General features: G+C 36.3%; 2 protein-coding genes across 2 annotated transcripts in view; one reads left to right on the forward strand and one right to left on the reverse strand.

Moving 5' to 3' along the window:
- The window catches only part of LOC131430264 (protein MON2 homolog), a 36,259-nt gene extending 21,163 nt beyond the window's left edge, over window positions 1-15,096 (reverse strand). The window contains exon 1 of the mRNA XM_058595083.1: window positions 14,234-15,096. Coding sequence (XP_058451066.1) covers window positions 14,234-14,353 — 120 coding nt within the window. The 5' untranslated portion in view covers window positions 14,354-15,096. The remainder of the gene's footprint in view (window positions 1-14,233) is intronic.
- Window positions 15,097-19,901: 4,805 nt separating this feature from the next.
- On the forward strand, window positions 19,902-21,722 carry LOC131430265 (DNA polymerase delta subunit 3). Its single transcript, XM_058595085.1, has 4 exons — window positions 19,902-20,131; window positions 20,196-20,485; window positions 20,542-21,401; window positions 21,458-21,722. The coding sequence occupies exons 1-4, from the start codon at window positions 20,063-20,065 to the stop codon at window positions 21,679-21,681; spliced, it is 1,443 nt and encodes a 480-aa protein (XP_058451068.1). The 5' UTR covers window positions 19,902-20,062; the 3' UTR covers window positions 21,682-21,722.
- Window positions 21,723-23,422: the final 1,700 nt, after the last annotated feature.

The following is a 23,422-nucleotide window of genomic DNA, read 5'->3' on the forward strand; positions in this document are numbered from 1 at the left end:
CATGCAGGATACAGATTAATTACATATTGCCAAAACTATATACAGAATTGTGCCTACTTCTCATCCTACAACGCAATAAAAAATCGAACCCGTTTTGTTACAATATTTACTTGCTTCTGGTCTGCCGTCACTTAATTTCGGGTGAAAATTACCAACACAATCAAAAATAGTCTAGATGAACAACGTTAAGTAAAATAAATGTTTACCTTCCAACATCGCTAAAAAAGTTAAATATATTATCAACGTAATCCAAAAATTTATTGTGACGATTCATTTTCAAATATTTCGATGAAATCAGGCAACCCTGCAAGCAGCTGATCGGTGTTGACAAACGAGGGGAAACCAACTAGTAAAAAACCTTTATGTAACACAAGGGGTGTACAGATAGTAGATAGTTCGCGCAGTACAATATAGGTGGAACTAGTGCATAACGAAAAATTATTTTTATAAGAATTTACTCATACTGTCATGTCTGTTAGTCTGTGCTATTATCGCAGACTTTCGTCTATATTTACAGACTTTTGAAATTTCCGCGACCTTTTTTTTTTGTTTGCTCGCCAAGTCAGTTTTGCGTGTCATACTTTATAGAGAAATTGCTGCCAGCAAGACATACTTGCTGACTGCAGATTTTTTTTTTCAGATTTACAGACCCTGTTGAATATTTTTGATATTTTTTACCTGGCATCTCTGTCTTTAATGCTTACTGGAAAGCGATGAGAATACCTCTCTCTCTCTCTCTCTCTCTCTCTCTCTCTCTCTCTCTCTCTCTCTCTCTTAAAAAAGCGGATTACAACAAGAGCCAGTAAAAACCTTTTTAATCCACCTAGTGGTGTAACATTATTACTTACATTTACAAAAATATAACTAGAAGATTCTGCCAAGAGCTTTTTTTTTGAAACTTGAATAAAAAAGATTTTTCATCGTGAAGTCACAAATGAACAAGCATTCGTACTTGACAGTTCAGCGGTACTGTTTATAAACAAGCGTATACAATCATCTTTACTTCCGGTGAAACTCTCAACGAGTGAGCACGTTGTATCGTGTTAGTCCGGAGAAAAGTCGAGTATTTCGCAAGAAAGAAAGGATTTTTATCCGTACTTTGACGACTCGACGCAGCCACACAGCGAGAATTTCGTTTGTAGTCCAGTGGAAAGAAATTCCATTGGACTATAAACGAAAATTTACTGACAATATAGCCTAAGTTGCTGTGCCATCAATCGGTGTCATCTCAAGTAAGGTGATGCCAACCAAAAAGAAGAAGAAGAAGAAATAATCTTCTTTACACTTTGCAACTAGTCACTTTTATTTAATAAATCTCAAAAACAAACCGTATCCAATCGTGAAAAAATAAAAAAAAAAATTTAGGCGATATGGGCCATAAATGATCTCATCCAATTTGTCAAACAGTACTGCTGAACTACCAAAAATTTTTCATCCGATTGAGGTTAGCAGCGACAATAAAAAACCTAATAAGAAACTTTCTTTGGGTATTAACCTTTCCAGTTTTTAAACAGTTATGTCAATTTAGGGGTTAGTCAAATTTTGTGCTAGGGCACATAACCGTTTTTATTATAATAAGTTATGTCAAGCTAATTAGAATTTTTCGTCATTCTGCATCTTCGCACTAAATGCACTAAACTCACTATACCTTATAGTTCTGGGGCCGGAAGTCGAACCCGGATGGAGTTAAACAGCAACTAATGAGACTATAGAAACATTCATTTGAGCCTAAGTTTGTGGAAATCGATCAAATCATCTGTGAGAAAATTGAGTGAGTTTCGTTTTAGAGTTTTTAATCACTATTTCCGGTACTTCCGAAACCGGGAACTGGGAACCAATATAGCCGAAGTCGATTCATTTAGTAAGTAACTAATATAGACTACCAATTAAATAAGTTTTGAGTCAAACCTAGAAGAATTTTACTCTGTTTCGCACCATCGCTCTAAAAAAGGTGTGCAATTTCAAACACACTTTACCCTATGAACACTTGATGAAATTCAATAGTATCCCATGAGATTTTATATAATGAGTGACATTATTTGACACATACTCACAGACTTAGACCTTCTGGGCCAATGTTCACTAGTCAATTTTTCAAGTGATTGCATGAACTTTCTATCATGATTTTGTGATAATACCAACGAGTATACACATTGAATAAAAGATTCATAGATTTACACATTTTTCACTTGAAAAATATAGATTTAAATGTGGCAACCATTTACGCTATACGAAATCGAACAAAGTACGCTTCGAACGAAGCCGGTGGTATTTTCTTCTTCCGTACCAGCACGTATCGACGCGTACCGGTTTTGCATCGTCATTTTGAATGACTATTTTAATGTTTTGACACTCATCGCTCTACAATTTCGGAACCGGAAGCCGAATCTGGATGAAATTGTACCGTATCTTTTAAGACAATGAAAGCTTTGATTTGAATCATGATTTGTGAAAATCGGTTTAACCATTACTGAGAAATCAAAGAGTTCTGTTTTAGAAGCATTTCTTGATTATTACTTATGCTTTCGGAAAGGGGAAACCGGGAACTGATAGTCCCAAAGCAGTTTTATATATCCACTAACTAACAATGTCTGCCAACTAGATGAATTTACCAGTAAGTTTTATAAAAATTTGCACCTCGTTTTGCCATCACTTGTGAAAACATACTCATGCAAATGAAAGTTTTTCACTTATCGCGCTGTAATACCGGAATCGGAGGTTGGATCTGGATCAACTTTTGGGGACTTTTTATTTGCATCTTAGTTTGTGAAAATCGTTTAACGAATTTCCGAGAAAATCAAGTGCGCATTTTATCAAAGATTTGCACATACTACCTTGGAATTCCGGAACCGGAAGTCGGATCAAAATGAATTCAACAGCAAACTATGGGACTATAAGACCGTTCATTTGAAGCTAAGTTCATGAAATCAATTTAGCCATCTTCGAGATAAGTGAGTGCAAAAAAATGTTACACTCATACAGACATTTTGCGCACCCTCCGGGCCTCGGTTCAAAATCGGTTTTCACAGTCATTGCATAACCTTTTTATATGAGAATTAAAAAATAAAAAAAATATTGTGTTTTTTTTTAACAACGGCTGCGTTACTGCAAAAAAAAACGTTTTTCAGTTGTTTTACATTTATGTTGCATTACACCAATACAAGAACATAAATAATAAATAAAGCACAACTGTTTAAATTTTTACATAACAAAATTTCATAGATGTTATTCCTAAACGGAGAAGTAAAATTGATGTTTCAAACAAAAACCAGTGAATCGTATCTAACAAGGCAATCTCCTTTGTTCAATGTATCAAACGTCATGTTCTAGTGGTTAGGACCCATCAACTATTCTAGAGAAATGTATCGACAAAATAAAGCATACAAAAAAAAACTGTTGTTATAATCTTGGCGCCAGGGGATGAGATCCTTCGAAAGGGTAAAACCGAACGGACGACGAGCTCTCAGTCTCGGGAAGTAAAAAGTGCCACAATCCCACAATTCGTCTGGTGAACTGTAAAGTGCTGCGAAACTTTTGTCGGAAACGAATAAATATAATCACATTAGTTTGTGCTTTTCTTCGACGAAACACGGATTTTTCATCTGCAACATTTCAATCCGAACCGCAACAGCCCGTAATGTTGGATGTGTTGGAATGTTTGTGCAAGTTTGTTCAGTTGGTTGCCTCTCAAAGGCGTCATCATCTTCAGGAGCAGGAACAGCAAAAAAAAGAACACGAAACACATGTCTTCTCTATTCATATTTGTTTGAAAGATTGTTTGCTTACGATGTTGTTATTCAAAGGCAAGCCTTTCGGAAACGGTGGAAGGATTCAGCTTGATGGAAATTGAGCAGTAAGACGAGATCCGGTGTCATTTATCTAACATATATTTCAGATTTCGTGGCAGACAATCGCATTTTTATTCTACACACGGAAACCATCGCGATTTCAAAACTGATAATACTTAATATATTATTCTGAGTAGTATAAACTTTTAAATTGTTTTTTTTTCTAGTTTAATGCAGTTATCTAAATTGTAACTAATAATGTGTAATAATACCTGTATATTATAGGTCTCTTGTTCTGAATATTAAATTTATTCAAGTGTCTGTTGCAGAAACCTTTGCGCAATAAGTGTAGATGTAAATCTTATTGACACATTTTGTCTTAAAGTAAACTGGACATTTTGAAAAATTAGAACAACAAATCTCATTTCATTTAGAATTGTCTTCTTTCGCTTCGATGAAATGATTTGCACGACTTAACAAATTTTCTAATGACGATTTTGGGTGTGTAGTCAGTCGGCATGTCTCGGAAGATGTCGATACTAGCTTTTTGAATGACCGGAATGTCAACATATCGTTCTACCGACAATGACGTTTTCTGAAAATATAAAAATCAAGCAAATAAGGGGAAGTTTCTGTCCTTTGTCGATACTGAGTGGAAACATATATTGGAGAAGCCAAATGAATGAAAAACTAACAGAAAAGATGATTTATTGGAAAATGATACGCTCAGAGACAGGACTCGAACCTGCGTTCTCATGCATTCCGTGCATACGCGATACCATTTCGCCACCCTGAACCTTGTTATAGACGCAGTTCTAAAACGCAGTTAGACATGGGTAGAACGTACATCGAACATGGTCTACATCCTGGCCGTCACCCGACCGATACCATACATCCAAACATCTTCTCTGTCCATCAAACATTAGTGTTCTTGCTTTATACCTATTATTTCGCTCAAGCACTGAGTAGGAGAGTGTATTTATATTCGCTTGTCACCTTCTTTACTGGTTCCGGCCGCTGGCTGGACATGGTAGCGCGTATGCACGAAATGCATAAGAACGCAGCTTCGAGTGCTGTCTCTGAGCGTATCTTTTTCCTATAAACCATCTTTTCTGTTAGTTTTTCATTCATTTGGCTTATCCAATATATGTTTCCACTCAGTCATTGCAAAAAAAACTGAACTTAGTTATGGTGCCATTACGTCAAACAAATTAAAATTAAATCGTTGACTATTTTTGTTTTAACATCCAACATTTCAACGGTTTGCGTCTCTTTAGGGAAAACAAAAAAAACCGGTTATCGTTACTGTCTTTTGTTCGGGCAAACTTCTACCGTCATCAAAGCCAAAGTTTTGATTTTTTGTTTGCTAACATTTTAAATGTGTAATTCTGTCACTATTTTATACCAGATTCACCAGCGATGCCAGATTGTAGTTCATTTCCGTAGATTGGCATTTTGGTCAAAAGTTCTCGCGGTAGATAGCGTCAGACAAAACTAGTTCTCCGTTGATAAGTTCAAATTTCCGTAGAAAAAATCCAAATTCCAAATTAGATTTTGTCTACGAACCAGTAGGTCTGTAAAAAATGTTCGGATCCCTAGATCCGTAGATCTGACATCGCTGCTATTCACATCTACTTATTGTCGTTGCAGCCCAAAGATGTCAGGTAAAAATTTCAAATATCTTCAGACAGGGTTGCAAAAGTCTGTAAATCCGAAGACATGTCTGCGGTCTTCAATTTCTCTATAAAGTATGATTCACAAAACTGGATTGGCGAGCAAAAAAAAAAATTAAAAAACAGCGACAATAGATGTAAATTATGACAAAAGTCTGCGTAAAGCTCCATTTTCAAAAGTCTGCCACAACAAATGTCTGCAGCACTATATAAGAAATCTGCAGGTTTGCAGACCAATCAGCAAACCGGGGATGCTAGGTCATTTTTTCAAAAATCTGTGATCAATATAAAAACCTGTCTGTGCAAAATCCCGTATGTTTCCCGTACCATAGTTGCTGATTGGAATCATTTGGTGAGCAAAAGTAGTACTTTTTGGTACTAAACTGTGATCGATTTCTGTGATAATTTTCAGCAATCTGTGAAAATCTGTGCCATTTTTCAAATCTATATATAAAGTTCAAAATCTGTGAAACACCGATTAATCTGTGAGCCTGGCATTCCTGCAGAAGACCTGACATCTCTGCTGCAGCCCTAACGTCAGTTGAACTGTCATTTCGACAGTCCCACGACAGAAGGGCCTTACTGCAAATGACAATTTCTCTTTGCTTACTTTTTCTTTATATTATATTGGAAACTTTGGATAAATAGCAGTAATGGCTTCGTAATAATCAAAAGAGAAAGTGAACAAAGAGAGGCTCTCATTTGCAGTTAGGCCCTTTTATCGTGGGACTATCGATTTCCCGTTAACCACGTTCCACGCCGGTGATAGTTACCTGATGCCACGTATGAACCGCTCTTAAATATTGTTTTGTTTTCATCAGGAAATATATTGGCCACCCATTTTTCACTAGGGTCGCAGTTCATTTTTCACCGGGCATAGAAACCTCAATCTGGTGTCAACATTTCATAAGGTGACATAAACCAATGAGAGTTTCTTTTCGTTTACTTTCTCTTTTGTTAATATCTCCTTAATTTTCAAGTGTACTTACAAAATATTCGTATAAAATGAAAGACAATATTCCCATGATTCTAACAGTACCAAATATGTTATTACATTCGTATAATAACGCAGACATAGTCAAAAGAGAAAGTAAACAAAAAGAATCTGTCAATTGTTTTTTTGCCCTTTGGAAATGTTGACGTCGAATTCGTCAATTTGATAAAACCATGTTACATCATACATTTTTTGTGGTCTAGACTATGAACCACGTTCTTTTACAGAAATGAATAAGTTTTCTGGCATCCACTATCGGAGCTAATATTGTGGTTTTCAGAGGGGCATAGAATGCGACGGAATCGCCGCAGAACAACGAAATAATGATCGTCAGAAATACAGGTGCCAGGTTGAAGATTTGCATGTGAATTTGCCGATTTCTTTTGTAAGCAGTCTCTGCAATTTTGCAAACTTTTTACAGGTTTTTGAAACTTTCATATAAAACCGCCAAATTTACAGACTATCGAAATTGCGTTGGGCTTCTTGTTAGTTTTTTCTCGTCATACTTAAAAAATTTAACAATTGCATTGGAGGATTTCCAATATGCAGACTTGAAAATTTTACCTGGTATCTCTGCCAGAAGTTGAACAGTTATTTTAACCCCTTTGCTGTCTATTGTACTGAAGTTCATAGCATTTTTATATCAAGCATTAGAGAGAATAGAGAAATAAATTGTCTGTGATGGATTAGAGGCGACTACAGATTTAAAAGGTAAGATTAGAGGCGACTACAGATTTAAAAGGCTCTAGCGACAAGAATTGTTTATTTTGTACACTAAAAGTATCAAGAATCTGTCAAAGACGACTGAATTTTTAGAGTAGACGATTTACAAAGTTTTAGGTAGTATTGATAATGTTTCGAATGAAGCACGAGATTTTGAAGACAGAGACGTTGATTAATACCACGTGTCGTTGTGTAATTAGGGTAACAGAGGTATTTTGACCAATTCAAATATTTTGGCCCACCTAACAAACTCTACGGATTTAACCGATGTAAGTTAATCCATGTTGCATCAATTTGAAGCTAATCACATTAAATGACTTCTGAATAAGAATTTAATTTCTAAATTCAATTTTAGAATTAATTTTTCGAATTCAGATTCAAAATTCGCAGCTCGGGTTCTGGAAATAGACTTTGGAACTGGATATGGGCGCGGAATTCAAGCTCTGAACTCAGTTCTAAAATTAAATTGGGAATCTGAGTCCTAAAAATGAGTTCAATTTCAGAACTCTAGAAATAAATGTATGAACTGAATACTTGACCTGAATTCTGATCCTGAATTTGGCAACTGGATTTTTAATCAGTCCTACTTTAGCTCTTGGTTCCGAATGTAGTTCCAGGTTCCAAATTTAGTTAGTACCAGTTACTAAATAGGTTATGCAAAATAGTACTCAACAGTTGCAAACATTGGATAAATTCCACTGTTCTTTTTAGAACCATTTAAATATTCCCAAAGAATTACGCCAAATTTTCCTCCACTAACTGTATGGTGCTATGATGTTTTTCTCATATAGCTCATATTTTCTTTAATATTACTAAGAGATTCTTCAAAAAACTTTTATTTGAATATCGAATAGAAACAAACAATTTTGTTTGGGCCAACATTGGCATAACCTTTTCAATTTTTAACAGTTATGACCCAAGTTAATAGAAGTTCTTCGTTTTGTGCATTTTCGCTTTCAATTACGGTTAAATTAAATTAAAATTTTAAACACATCTCATCCGGTTGTTCCGGATACTGGAAATAATATCAAAACAGAGCTCAAAAGCAGTCTATTTTTATATAGGTTGACCCTTTGATTAGAGTCTAAGTTTGTAAAAATCGAGTTAGATGTTTCAGAAAAATATGAAGAGAGTTCCGGGTTTTAGTTTTCGACCACTATTTCCGGAACTTCCGGAACCGGGGGCTGGAAATTTAGAAGCATTTTTACGTTTTTTGCATTATCGCTGCAAATGACAGGTTGCAATTTCATAGCCACTACCCTGTATTTCCAGAACCGGAAGCCGGATCAGGATAAAATTCTACATAAAACTTTTCATTGAAATCTGAATTTGCAAAGATCGGTCTAACCTCTGGTTTCTGAGAAATTGGAGTGATTTCCGGTTTGCACTTTCCCGATACCTCCGGAACCAGGAACGATTATCCGATATACCCAAAATCAACGTCATCAGCTACTTTTTTTATTTGCGTACTCGACGAACTGAGTTGAATGGTATATGACACTCGGCCCTAGCCTTTCTATATAAGAAGGGCAAAACTACAGTCTGTTCCACCAGAAAGAATGCACGAATATTTCGAATGAGGTGATAGTCTTTACAGTTCAATACAGTGAAAATGTTTCAACGCAATCAGCTGGTTAACAATGCCTTTGAGAATGACCTGTCATCTTCGAGGCATGTCGTTTTCGACGAGGTTCCCAGCGTAACAATTGAAAAAAAACACCAAATCTTACAAACTTTCTAAAATAACTGCTTGAAACTGGGAACAAATTTTCTTGCAAGTTGGTTTTTCGCAAACCCTGTCAGCTTGGAGCGAAATCAATCTTCAGTTCAGCAACGCCATCCCATGACAACACATTCAATACAATACGTTGTATGAGTGCGCAGGGCTGCTATTTTGGCGCGCACGAATTTGACATTTCTCTCCCCTACTTCTATGTACGAGATTCGATGCGGACTCGCCTGAGGGCGCCATGCTCGCAGAAAAGAACGTTCCCAATGATTTGTTCGGGAAATGTGAAAGCTGGATATCTTGTTAATATGATGTCTTTGCTTTTCGTTATATTATGTGAAGTGATAGGAAGATACTGAGAATAAACATTACGAATTGTGGCTGTTGGAATACTGAATTAAAATTTGCGAGCCATCTTTCAATTCCTTGATTTTTGCAACCGAGCTGAGTTGCGCAATCCTAATAACGACGATAGTTTGCAGTTTGAATTTCTATAAAAAAAACATTATTAAGTTTAAAATTAAAAATATATCTTTCTATAACCCATCGATACTGAGCATCTTATCTTATTTGTGAAAGTTGTAAAATTCGTAGCAATGGGAGCTCATTTCTCATTTTTTTTTATTTCCGACTTCGTAATAATACTAATGTCGTTTTCGCTTGATAACCAAACCTAACCCAGTTTCCGCCCTAACTGCTGTCAAACCGTTTGTTTGTAGCTAGTTTCGAACCTAGTTTCAACGTTGTTGAACTGAAAATTGAGTCAGTTTCGAACCTGATGGTTATATCAGGTTTGCTAAAACCCCCGTTGCTAAGTGCGAAATCAACACAGTTTCGCGAAAAGTGTTTGTTTGAAGAAACTATCCTGGGTCAGTTTCAGTTTTCTCAAGCGAAAACGACATAAGTATATACCTCAACGACGTTAACTGATTTTACCAAAACTTGACATTTATGAAAAAAAAACTGCAAGGATCAGCCCCATGGGATTGTTCGAGCTATTGATGTGGAACAAGTTTGATACGCGGTTTTTTTACGAGGATTTCCGAAGCTACGCTGTTTTATATGCAGATTGCAGAATTTACGCGGTGCGTATCTCCCGAGCAACAAAAGACCTCAGTGTATTAAGAACCAACATCGAACACGCGAACCCGCACTCTGTTTGCCTTGTATCCGACCGTAATGTAATTATGTAATTACCGAAATTACATTAATAGCCTAAATATATGCAATTATACCTACGTGCATACTAGCGTAACGGATTTCGATATTTAAGCTTCTTTTCGCCAAGCTTGTATTCAAATTTTGTATGCATGCAGTCATTTTTATAGCGTTCAGTTCTCTACCATTACTACCATTCTGCGATTTCGATAATGAATCGAGTTAATCTTTTTTTAATTAGAAATTAATCTTAAGCACCTAAAATTTACCCTGAGATTCTTGCAAAGCGAAATAACAAATAATTTCATCCAAACTCGCATGACACAAGATCAAAGCAAACCAATTAAAGCTTCAAGTCGTTTTATGGCACATTTTGTCTTGCTGTCTAGCAACAACCTACCTCTAGCATGCTACACGTAGGACTAAAACGTTAGTTATAATTTAGCTTATATTTATAGATTCGCGTGATACCAATAGCTTCGCTTTTGCATCGATTGACCAATCAGAGCAATGCTTCCCCATTGATGTATCGCGTACTCCTTCAAAACCGTCGTCTATGGCAGGGAAATCCGGTATGCCGGAGATTTTTAGCAGACAAAATATGACATTGGTAGCTATTAATCAAAATTTCAATCATACATAATTGAAAATACGTGTCTTGATACATTCAAATCGAAATTCGGAAATATTTCCAATCAAATGATGAAATAATATTAACAATTGATGCAAAATTGGCTAAGCTGTAAGTGTTTAAAACCTGACCACATTTTTACGTTTATTTTTCTTGAGTTTCTAATTTGCACCCCTGTATAGAAAACAAAGATGTGTTCCACATCAAAATTCAGAAACGAAGACAGTTTGAACTTCAAAGAAATCGTCGACTGCGAGGCAAACCTCGCACTCGTTAGATATGTTCTATCAAGGAAGAAGCGGATACAAGAGTATGGACACCTATAAAAAGACGACCTAAGATCGAGAAATATGTATACAGTTCGTTCGATTCTGGAGACATGAGAAGGTATTTTTATGATCAAACAAATCAAAACTATTGACATTTCCGACGGCTCACTTACAACCACAAATCAGCCTTTTTTTCAAGGAAAGGTGAATCTAACATTGACAGCAAATGGAGAAAAACATCGATGAATGTTTCGACATTGGTTTCGAATCGTATTTAGAAATTATCGTATATTCTCAGATCAATTTATGATTAGTCGATGAATTGTTAGTTTGTCTTCAAAAGGCATGCAAATTTTACCACTTTACTTCTATATCCATTGGATAAATCAACAAAAAGAGTTTCGCCCTTTTCGATTTGTTTACTTTTATGCTTCCTGTGTGAATTATACAGATACGCTCTTGCGCATTTTTTGTGAAATTGACTGGTTTTCGCGACTTAGACAAATCTGCAGGTAATTTTATCGTCTCATTTACTATTTCCAGTGGTAAAAGGTTCAGAAACCATCTAAAATAAAGAAAATAATAGTTTCGCCCTTCCTTACTAACAATTGAAGAATCGTCCTGTTTGCATCAATTAATTTTTAAGTACGAATCAGACGATCAGTCAGTTTCCGTCAACGTTAACGAGACTTCACTTTTAATTTTGATAAGTTTATAACCTTCATTATTGAAACGAATACACATTTCGGACGTAAAAACGTTCCGCGAGGTTGACATAGTGTTTTAACAAGTTTTACAAACAGCTCCTTTCCATTACCATTGCTTGCTTGTAACGGTCACCTGATATAACGTGTGAATCGCACTTTAGCCGAATGACATGTCAGCTGTTTTTCAAAGAAGGACGTATCTTACAAAAGTAAACAAATCGAGGTTCTCTCTCCTACCAATAAATGCTTCAAAATCCTGCAATTTTGTCTGAAAATTCGTATTCTACAAAAATCTCAATCTTAGTAATACAAAGAGCTATAAAAGGCGAAACTGTCATTCCATTTGTTTACGCAAGTTTCGCCCTCCGTGTTCCATGCCAACAAACAGGGCGATACTTCAATTGCTAGTAAGGAAGGGCGAAACTATTTATTTTCTTTATTTTAGATGGTTACCGAACCTTTTATTACTGGAAATAGTAAAAGAAACAATAAAACTACTCACAGATTTGTCTTAGTAGCGAAAACCAGCCAATTTCATGAAAAGTGCGCAAGGGCGTATCTTTATAATTCACACAGGAAGTATAAAAGTAAACAAATCGAAAAAGGGCGAAACTCTTTTTATGTTGATTTATTCAGTGGATATAGAAGGAAAGTGGTAACATTTGCGTGCCTTTTGAAGATAAACTAACAATTCATCGACTAATCATAAATTGATCAGAGAATATACGATAATTTCTAAACACGATTTGAAACCAAAGTCGAAACATTCATCGATGATTTTCTCCATTTGCTGTCAATGTTAGATTCGCCGTTCTTTGAAAAACAGCTGATGTGGTGTTTGTTTCCATCACGAAACGCCATATGGTTTTCTCTCTTATTATAATTATTTACCACAAGGGTATAGAATCAACATAATTAGGCTCTCTGACAGCTCACTTACAACCACAAATGCAAATGAGATTGGTTTGTTTTCATCAGGAAACGCATGCATTAAACACGATTTAGACGATCAATCAACTTCCGTCGACGTCCAGATTATTTTTATAAATTTTTTTAGCCGAATATTGCTCACGTATCCGACGTTAAAATGTTCCGTGAACTTGACGTAGTATCCTTTCATATGAATTGCTCACAATTAATGTTGTTGTTCCGTAATCGTTCCATGCAGGTGATAGTCGCTTGATGCTGCGTGTGAATCGCTTTTACATATTGTTTTGTTTTCATCAGGAAACGTGTTGGCCACCCATTTTTCAGTAGGGCCGCCGTTCATTTTTCACCGGGCATAGAAACCTCAATATTGCATGCCTACTTTCAGGCTAGATCGCCTCTAAGCATAATTAAAATCGCATTTAAGAGAAAATTTTGAGAAAAATGACCTACAACCAGAGTTGCCAGGTTATTTTTTCAAAAATCTGTCAAAACTCAAAAATTTATCTGGATTTGTCTGGGTCTACTACATACAAGGAAATTTTTGCTGGCTTCATTTTCGATGAGCAAAAGAAACGGTCTCCCACCTATCGTAAAGATGGCAAAACCGTAAAAATCTAGCAAGATCTGACAAAATATAGGAAAATTTTGAATATCTGGGAAAATTTTGAAAATCTGGCAGAAGATCTGGTTAGTTTGAGTGTCTGTCGAAACGAGAAATATCTGGCATTTGCCAGACAAATCTGGCAACCTGGCAACGCTGCCTACAACGATTCATTATTTAATAGTTGACCGGCCTTGGGGATGATAGGAAAGAAATTCCAGTCAAAATTGAAGGCTTCCGTCATGAAGGCAATTTTTTCGCAGTTTTGCAATTGTTCAGAAATGTGATAATCGAACAATTCAATAAACTGATATGTAATTATACTAATCACACTAGCCGGAAAGCAAAAATGCTGATAAATCATGTACACATGCAGAGCACTGTAAAAATTATCTTCGTTCATCTGTGATCTGCTTTTCGTCCAAATGTATTGGCGGTGTCAATGAATTATGGTTCAGTTTACTCAACAACGAAAGGCATCGGATGGTCGATTTTTGTCAATATAACTGTTATATCAGCAAAATTCATATTACCTTTTGCTAAAGTATCGACCGCATCTGGCAAAAAATAAGTGCTAAAAAAATTGGATTTGCAAAGTACTCAATTAGTATGTCTGGCTTCCAGAAAACCGATCCGATTTTGAGCTGACAAGGCTCATAAAACGACAATACTTTTTTGTCATGGTCATTTGCAATCCTTTATCGTTCGATACGGTGGTGTGGTGAATCGTGGTATGAGAAGCGAACGAGGAAATTTGTCCTTCGGGCAATTTAGTCATTCAGCAAGAAAACTGCAAGCTATTCAGCGACTACTGAAGGGAAATCGTTGAGTGGCAAATCGACGGATATTGATTCCAATTTTTGAAATCTAATGGAACCCACTTCAGTCTTCTGGCAGCAATAAAAATTACAGTTCGAACGAGCTGTGCTACGTGACGCCACAATGAGCAACCTTATCAGAACAATCGAACGGGACATGGGTGTACAAAAAAATTGAAGACTAGTTCCTACCATTTGCTCCCCTTACTCACCTCTTTGATCTGAGGATATTTTTTCTTCGTTTCCAGCGACAGAATGCGAAAATCATTTTGCAACGTTTCCAGAAACTTTTGCGCCGCCTCGTTGTCTGTGGTTCCGCTCACGAAAGACATCTTTCCCAGATTGTGGTTTTGTTTTGCGTTACGGAGCTCAAACAATCCTTTCACGAAAAACCACAATTAAGCCATACAAACTATAGCCAGCCTTACGTAAGATTATGCCTCTAGCGACGATAAAACTTTATCAGTATCTATATTCGTTGTGAAGGGTTCTTTTTTTCTATCTAACAGCATGCACTGTTTCACCGGGGGTGAAGTCACATCACTGATAAGATTTTCCTTTTTCTACCACTTTGAACAAACACTTCGTGCTGCTGCGATACGTTTCACAATCCGCAGTGCATTGTTTTTTGTTTCTCTCTATCGATATTTACGATGACACGTCAGTGCAAAACATTTCTGCAAATAGCGAGCTGCACGTTGAAAAACCAAAATGTAAATTTTATGCAAAGTAGGCCAGATCTCAGTCGTTCCAGTAGATCGAATCAACAAAACACAGTAGCAATTTATTCTGTTTTTGTTCAAATCTTTTGCAATCACAATTCACGCAATGAACGAGGATTTTCACTGCACTTGCAAATGGGAGAAAAAAAAAACTCTTCACTTAGGGGGCACTTGGACTATCGTTTATGACGACACTGTCACTGGAAAACATTGTCTGACTGTCCGAGATATGTTTCCGTGCACACCTGAACCGAACCGAATGGAAACTGGAAGTGTATTTTCATCCCATGCAGATTTTTTCGGCAATTTTTCACCCAAATCCAGACGTACTGCTTCAGTGACGACTGAACTGACGTTGATGATTGATGATGATGTCGATTTGCTTTTGTGGTAATCATTCGTTGCAACATTGCAACACACAGAATGTCAGTAGTGAACTGTCAGTGTGGAATTCAATACCACACAAAAGATTTCGCTGTGGGGGGAAGGAATCAGATGCATTTTAAATAAAAAATAGCAAATCCGTCACGCTAAATAATTGGGAAAACTATGAGCTTTGATTTAATTCCTTTTTGTCGTGAATACGACTTACTTTACTATGGGGCGCCTTTTAAAAATTAGCATATGGAAGAATAAGCAGAACTTAATCGTGATCGTATTAATAGCGGCCCTTACACGAGCATTAAAATGTCATTTTAAATGATGACTAAGTAATGATGTATTTCAAATTTGTTAGAAATCTCGTCATTAGTGCACCATTACACGTTCATTAAAATGATATTATTTTTTAGTAATTGTTATATCAGCTTTCAGATGATTATTTCTTTCAGTGCATATTCGATTTAGAACTTATTTCCTGAACATAAATTAATGTAACTAGTATGAATTTACAGTGTGCTTTGACACACTCACACTATGTTAATTTATAAGCATAAAACTATTTGGAAATAGATGAGCTGGCTCAGTTTTAGTTTGACTTCCAACTTACTTACAGTTTTTGTATTTCATTCAGACGAAAGCCTTACCACAGCTATTCCATTCCTGTGAAGACGTTATAAGTGGCGACGAGAAAAAGTTCAGGTGCACGTGATTTTGTTGGCTGATATTAGGCACGTGGCATCAAGGTTAAAGGGCGGTGTCTTCATTTTGTCTTGGAGGAAACGGGTTCCCCAGCAGCCCGTGTAAAAGTAAAAAAAACGTCACCGTGTGTTAAGAACTTTTTTTGGATTGACCAGTTTCGTGGGTTACAACAATTCTTGTTGGAAACGTCGTTGTGCTGGCGCATCGCACCCAAATACGAATAGACATGAGTAATAAGGCAATGAGACCGAATGTGGTTATTTCCAATTCGGATTTGAAACCAACGATGGAAAAAAGACAGGATGATAGCGAAGAGGAATTTAAGGGATTCGTGGAGGAGGATATAGGAAGAGGCATCAAAAGAAGACTAGAAGAGGTGAACTCACCTATTCGCCAAACTCGGCGATCGAAACGAATAAAGACGAAAAGGATGAACGAAGATTTTGTATATTGATTTCGCTGGATATAAGGTCAATATTAATATTTGTTAATATCTATTGCCTTAAGCAAACATTTAAGTTTAAGACTAAAAGGAAACTGTCGATTTATGTCGATCTCGAATTTACAGTTTTGTAGTTCAGGCAAATTATTGAATTTTATTTTAAGGGAAAAGAGCTGTAATCTCAGCTTTCAGATGATTATTTCTTTCAGTGCATATTCGATTTAGAACTTATTTCCTGAACATAAATTAATGTAACTATTATGAATTTACAGTGTGCTTTGACACACTCACACTATGTTAATTTATAAGCATAAAACTATTTGGAAATAGATGAGCTGGCTCAGTTTTAGTTTGACTTCCAACTTACTTACAGTTTCTGTATTTCATTCAGACGAAAGCCTTACCACAGCTATTCCATTCCTGTGAAGACGTTATAGTAATGACATTTTTAATGACTCGTGTAAGGGCCGCTAATGGCAGCAACATAATTCTTTCACTATTTCATCAAAAATATGATCAGGAATTTAGGATAATATTTTGAACAGTGTGAGATAACCACAAACAACTCAAAAATTAAGTTTTCTGAAAATTTTCAAACAACGCGGAAAACTCTTTACTTTTGCTTGGGTTTTTCGCGCAAGGACGACGATTTTGAGGTAGTCACGCACATATCTTCAACTGAACGTTATAAAAGGGAAACCGTGGTCGAAAATCGATCATTTCTTTCTGTGCGTTGGATGAAAGCAGACGTCGGGGCGAGAAGACGCATTCAAACAGCGACATCGGAGAGCGCACCTTCTGCGTGGTTAAAACCCTCAAACGCTCAGGCAGCGATGTCAGATCTACGGAAATCTCCGTAGATCTACGGATTCGACCATTTTCTACGGATCTACGGATCCGTAGACAAAATCTACGGAAATTAGATTTTTTCTACGGAAATCTACGGAAATCTAAATTTATCAACGGAGATCTACGGAAACTAGAGCAAAAAAAAAAAGGTTTTCACCGTGAGAGTTTCTGAGAAAAATGCCAATCTACGGAAATGACACTACTACTATCTGGCATCGCTGCGCTCAGGTCGTAGTTCTCATTTGCCTTCCGGTCGCCAAGGCGAGAAGACGCATTAAACCAGTTTTGCATCATTTGGCACTGCGAGCGGATGTGTCGGTTTGTACGCAAAGCTAGTTTCAATTCAAGCAAGAACGATTGCATCAGCTGCTGGTGCTTTGCATTGAAGAGAAAACAAGAAACGAAAGTGGACAGCATTATATAAAATCTGCCGTTCTAATGACTCTAAATGTTATTTGAAGAACTATTAAGATTACTTCTTTGCAAATCGAAAGTAAAAATCATCAGTTTAGTGAAATCCAAGACAATTTGATTTGCTTCGTGCACTTTTCGCTGTGCGAAAATCGTTCGAGAAAAATGTTCCGAACTGTGCTGAATATCGTAGATAATTCCACAATTTGGTCCTTCGAAAAGGCAGAAATGAATCCTGTACAGCATCATGATAGTTTCTTTCAATGAAATATGCAAATCAGAAATGAGATAATCGACGTCAAAAATCGTTGAAAATTTTAGTTATGAAAAGGGGGAAAGTTTTGCAATTCACACAATCGATCAACTATCAATTCGTATTCAAAAGTGTAGAGAAATCGTGTCAGTTTTATTCGTATTCAAGACATCCAGTTATGTCTCTGACGTTGCACACCCGTACTTTTTTTTAATTCGATGAATCAACGATTTATAAGTTATTCTTTTAAAAGTATGCAAATTTTTCGTCTGCGCTTCTATTTGAACTGATTTATATCAATAAAATTTCATTATTTTTCGATTTGTTTAGTTTTATGCTACTTGCGAGAATTGTAAAGGTACGCCCCTATGTAATTTTTGTGAAATTGATTGGTTTTCGCGATTAAGACAAATCTACGGGTAATTATATTGTCTAAATTATTACATCCTAAACTGAACAGTTCCGAAACCATCTAGAATTATGAAGAAGAAATAGTTTCGTCCTTTCGTAATAGCATTTGAAATGTCGCTCTGTTTGTTGGCATGGAACATGAAGGGCGAAACTTACGAAAGCAAATGGAATTATGAGTCTCGCTCTTGATAGTTCTTTCTATAACTAAAATTTATATATCTGTAGAATCAATATTTGTTTGAACTCGAAGTAATTATCAGCAGGAAAAAAAATTATTTTGCTTACGCTGTTCTTCCTAAAAAAACACAGCTGAATTTTAGGTAAATGTTTTTATATACTTGTAGAATACTTCTACTTCGGGTAGAGAAACAACATAATTTTCCTTTCAAATGGGGAAAACACCTAATTTTTACACTATTTTTGAAAGAAAAAAGCAACAAAAAAACGTTTCAACAAACTGAAAAAGTCGACAGTCCCAACAATTTTGTGGATTTTTATATGTTTTCTGGTTTTACCGCCTCATTTGGACGTCAAATGCGTTCTGCATCATCGGTGTCTCTACGACCACGTTTGAAGTCAGCAAACCAACGATTTATTATTGTTTCTGATGGAGGGGAGTCTCCAAAACACTTTTCACACCATCAAGGAGCAGTGTAAAAATTGTTCTGAAAATAACAAAAGTAACATCACTCTTAGCACAAAAACTCACAAACTAATCAATATAATGTTATGACATCTCAACAGCATTCTTTCAAAGGTTAGTATTAACTGAAAAAAGGTGACTGCAATAAAGCCTAGCTCCATCTATGTGCTAGGCCCGGGACTTTTCAGCCCTTGTGTTAGACGAATAAAATGAATTTCGATCATATATTATGAATTAATCTCAAAATCCTTGAATGCTCGGATAGAATTTACTAGATTTGACAACAGCACTCAACCACAGAAAACAAATATCCAAGTAGAGATTTGATTTCAATGTGTGTAAGAAATTCAACGGTTGTTTGGCAAAGTGATCACCATGTAGCAATTCGCCTATAGTGGCACTTCGAGCAGCCCATCAATTACTTATTGGTTCTTGCGTTCGGCCTTACATGCAATGGTAATTCATGCGGGCAATATCGCACAATCGATAATTATAAACTGCTTTACACAGCTTTTTCAAAGAAGTTTGTACTGACTCAAGTGGTGAACTCAATTAATCATTCTGAAAATTTCACAGAACATTTTCAACTAAATTTCAATGACCAGATGGATTTTTCGATATTCATTAACGTTTTAAACAAAGACTTTGATTTGAATCGGGAATATATGAAAAAAACATACGTATTAACCTTACTGTCCTCAGCCCTTAAATCAACATATGATCAAAATAGATAGAGATGGGTAGTGCTATCACATTCGCATGCGGTTTGCATGAATAGCAAAGAATTCGAAAAATATGTTGATTTTTTCTTGGAATCAAAAAAAGGTAGTTTTTCGTAAGGAATCCACAAATTACCAGGAAGGTCAAATAATTGTTTATTTTTTATAGCTCAATGAAGCTTTATATACCTGATATGCCGGTCCTAAATTCATAAGAAGGTTGAAATCTATCTATTCAGATTCTTCCCCCGACGTGTTAATTAAAAGTACTCAGTTCTTCAGCATGTATTCAGTTCCGTGTACTTGTTTAAGAAAAATTCCCGCGAAACAAACGTGATCCACACATCAAATTGAGTTGTCAAACATGTTTTTGTACGATAGCTGCGAGTGCGAAATATTCTCGAAATAATTTTCCGAATTATATTGCTCATACTATTACATATTACGTTTAGTTGAACCTAGTTATATCTTTCTCAGTTGAGACGAGTTTGCAAATTCGTATTTCGTGAAAATGGAGCCAGTATTAGAAAAAACCTGCATGGAGGAAATCAGTCATACAGTTCTAGATTCTCAACAAAAGGTTTGCTATTGCCAAACTGTTCTGCAATTCCGCCACTTTGTTTATCCTACTTTTCAATTCGCAGATGTCTGTTCGAACGATATCCAATAACTATGGGCTGAACTTCGCGGAAGCGGTTGCAATCTTGCAGAAATGGATCGAAAAAAATGCCAATAAGACAAAACTCATAAAGGAATTCATTGTTCGTGGTATTGATTCTCAGAAGGGATGTGCCTTTATTACTGTGGCTAGTGAGAGGAAACTTAAAAGTATCCAATCCAAAGCCAAACAGGTTAACAACTCACTCTACTCAGTGGAAGTCGCTTCGGAATCGTCGCGAAAAATAACAGTTCCTGAAGACCAAGAATTCAAAGTGTATGTTATCGACGATTATATTCCTTTAATCTTTACTAAAATATTATTTATTGCAGAATTAATCTTCCTTTGGAGACGGATAAGCGAAACATCAAAACGTTCGTCCCCGCTGAACTTCCTCCGGCCACGATTAAGAAAGAACCAAAGTCAAAGATGAATTCTATGTTTACGGCTGGACCATCTAAATCTGTTACAAAACAGGAGCCTCCTAAACCGACGATCAAGGAAGAGAAGCAAAGCTCTCCACCGACAACGGCAAAGAAACAGGAATCAACACAATCGTCCTCTCCGAAGAAATCACCAACAAAAGGTTCTCCCAGTAAGAAGAAAGATGCCAAAAAGCCGGTTACAGGAAAAGCTTCCATTGCTTCATTTTTCTCCAACAAGCCGGCTTCTTCGAAACCAGCTGCAGCTTCAACAGTGACAGTGAAAGAAGAAAAAGTTTCACCAACGGAGAAATTAACAGAGGAGAAGAAACTCAATGGTAATGGTCATCAGGACGAGTCACTGCGTTGGAAAAGGATGATTTCGGATGAGTCGGATGATGATGATGTGGTGCCAAATACGCCACAAGACAAGAAGGAGCACAAGAAAGGCGGAAGTGTGAAGAAACCGTTAACATTCAAAAAAACTGCAGCGAACAAGAAGGGAGCCAACCCAAGCAAAAAATCTAGAATCTTGCAAATCGAAGATTCTAGTGAAGACGAAGCCGATGAAAAAAATCTCGAAGAGCCGAAAGAGCGAGAGATCCAGTTTGATATTGGAATATCGCAGGATGTGGATATGAAGGAAGATGAGGTAACGAATACGAGTCCCGTGAAGACATCAGAGAATGATTCGAACGAAACACAACGGAAAAAGGCTAAGGTTAAGAAATTAGTCACAAAGACGTTCCAAGATGAAGAGGGTTATTTGAGTGAGTATAATTCTAGTTTTGTAATTTTACAGACTGGCAATTTTGTTATATTCTAGTTACCGAAAAAGTCTACGAAATGGTTTCCGCCTCGGAGGACGAAGCAGATGATGTGTCTAACAACAATGCCGCCACGAGGAAAGATGTTCCGAAAGAATCTTTACCAAATGGTAGAAGCGATAAAAAGCATAGCAAAGCAACAGATGAAAAGGTTGGTAAGGCTACACCACCCACACCTAAAACTAAGCAAGGCTCGATTATGAGTTTTTTCTCTAAAAAATAATTGTGGTTGAATATCTTTAAAATAAAAAAAAAGTACATACACATGCATCGTTTTATTGATACTACAATCGAGTGCTGCAGAAGATCTCTTCAAACAAAGTATGTATGATCTATTCGCAAGGTTAGAATCCGCATGTTTCTCTTTTTATAACAAAAAAAAGTCGAAAATATGTTGATAAAGTTCCAGGGTTGACGCCAAAAACAACCGCAGATCATCACATTTCCTCTTACATACTTTTTTACTTACCATGTCTTGAAAGTGGTGCTACGTAAATGATTCACCCAATCTGCATTATCCAATTCCATTGCTTTCAATTAAACACCTGAAGTTTGATTACCAAATTTTAGTCGTCGGGTTTATCTTGCTCAGATGATAAATGGGCACTTCCGGGTAACTTTTCTATTCGGGTTCTAGCTATATTTGAGCTCTCGTACGGTGATAGCCGGGTTCTTTTAGACGTCGCGCTTGGTTTTGGAGTCCGCTTCAGCATCCGATTTGAGTTTTCTCAAATATATTATATATCAATATACAATCACTCTTACGATGGACATCACAGTAACACTGCGGTGGCAAGAAAGTAGGGAAGTTTTTAATTACTCCACCTTCTTAACGATTTCCTATAAAAACGAGCAAGTTCATTCAAAAAATCATAGGAGAAGTGTAAGAAAAAGTTTGTACTCTGAGGTGATAATGTTGATCTTGATTTATTGTGCAAAAACTAACGTTTATTTAGAATTGAGCAGTATGCTTGGTTCCATACCATTCTTCGAATGCCCGGAAATAACAAATAAAATATCTAAAATAGATGGTACTCGATTGCTAAACATTCTAGTACTCGAGAAATCATTATTGCACTGGTTTCTGTTTAAAAAAATGCTGGTCCAAAAAAACGCAACCGAAAACCCAACTTCATACATTTCTGAAGATTTTCCATGTTTAATCGTAGTTTACACTAAAAAAAGTAGTAGTATAATTATTTTGAAATCGATTATCTTCTACTCCGAGTTTGTTTTCATTGCTGATATCTGTTAGTACTATTAAATAAACAAAAAAATCCTTGCAAAACACTACTGCCGATTTGAAAATTTTCGGGAGAATCCTTCTTTCCCTGGTTTCATTTTTGTCGTGAATACGACTTACTTTACTATGGGGCGCCTTTTCAAAATTTACCCTCTGAGAGAGTGATAAGTTTTTGATCGTGAATATCTCTTGTTGTATCTAACGTATCAACATAATTTTTGCTACATTCCATCGGAAATATGATCACAATTTTATGATAAAATATTCAGTTGTGTAACACAATCTCAAATAATTCAAAATTAAACTTTTCTGAAATGTTTGGTATAAACGAGTATCAAAGAGGATAATTCATAAGGCGCGTTTGCCTTTCTCGTATTTTGAAAGCTCATAGCTCAGTGATCTGTGAAAGGATTTATATAATCTAACTACCAATAGAATCGAAATTTTTCAACTTAAACGTGTATAGCAACAGCGTTGAAGTATTTCAATAGTACACTATTGAATAACCTGTCTCATTTGACCCATGTCAACACCAGCCAATCAGAACGCGTTCTGAGAAAAAGAACAAAATACAGCCTGAGAAAGAGAACAAAAACAGTGCTTAATATCTTAGTAAGTTCCACAATTTGGTCCTTCTGAAAGGCAGGAATGAATCCCGTATAGCATCCTGATAGTTTCTTTCAATGAAATGAAAATCCGAAATGAAATAATCGAAATTAAA

The sequence above is a fragment of the Malaya genurostris genome, chromosome 2 (assembly GCF_030247185.1).
Source record: "Malaya genurostris strain Urasoe2022 chromosome 2, Malgen_1.1, whole genome shotgun sequence".
Taxonomy (NCBI): Eukaryota; Metazoa; Arthropoda; class Insecta; order Diptera; family Culicidae; genus Malaya; species Malaya genurostris.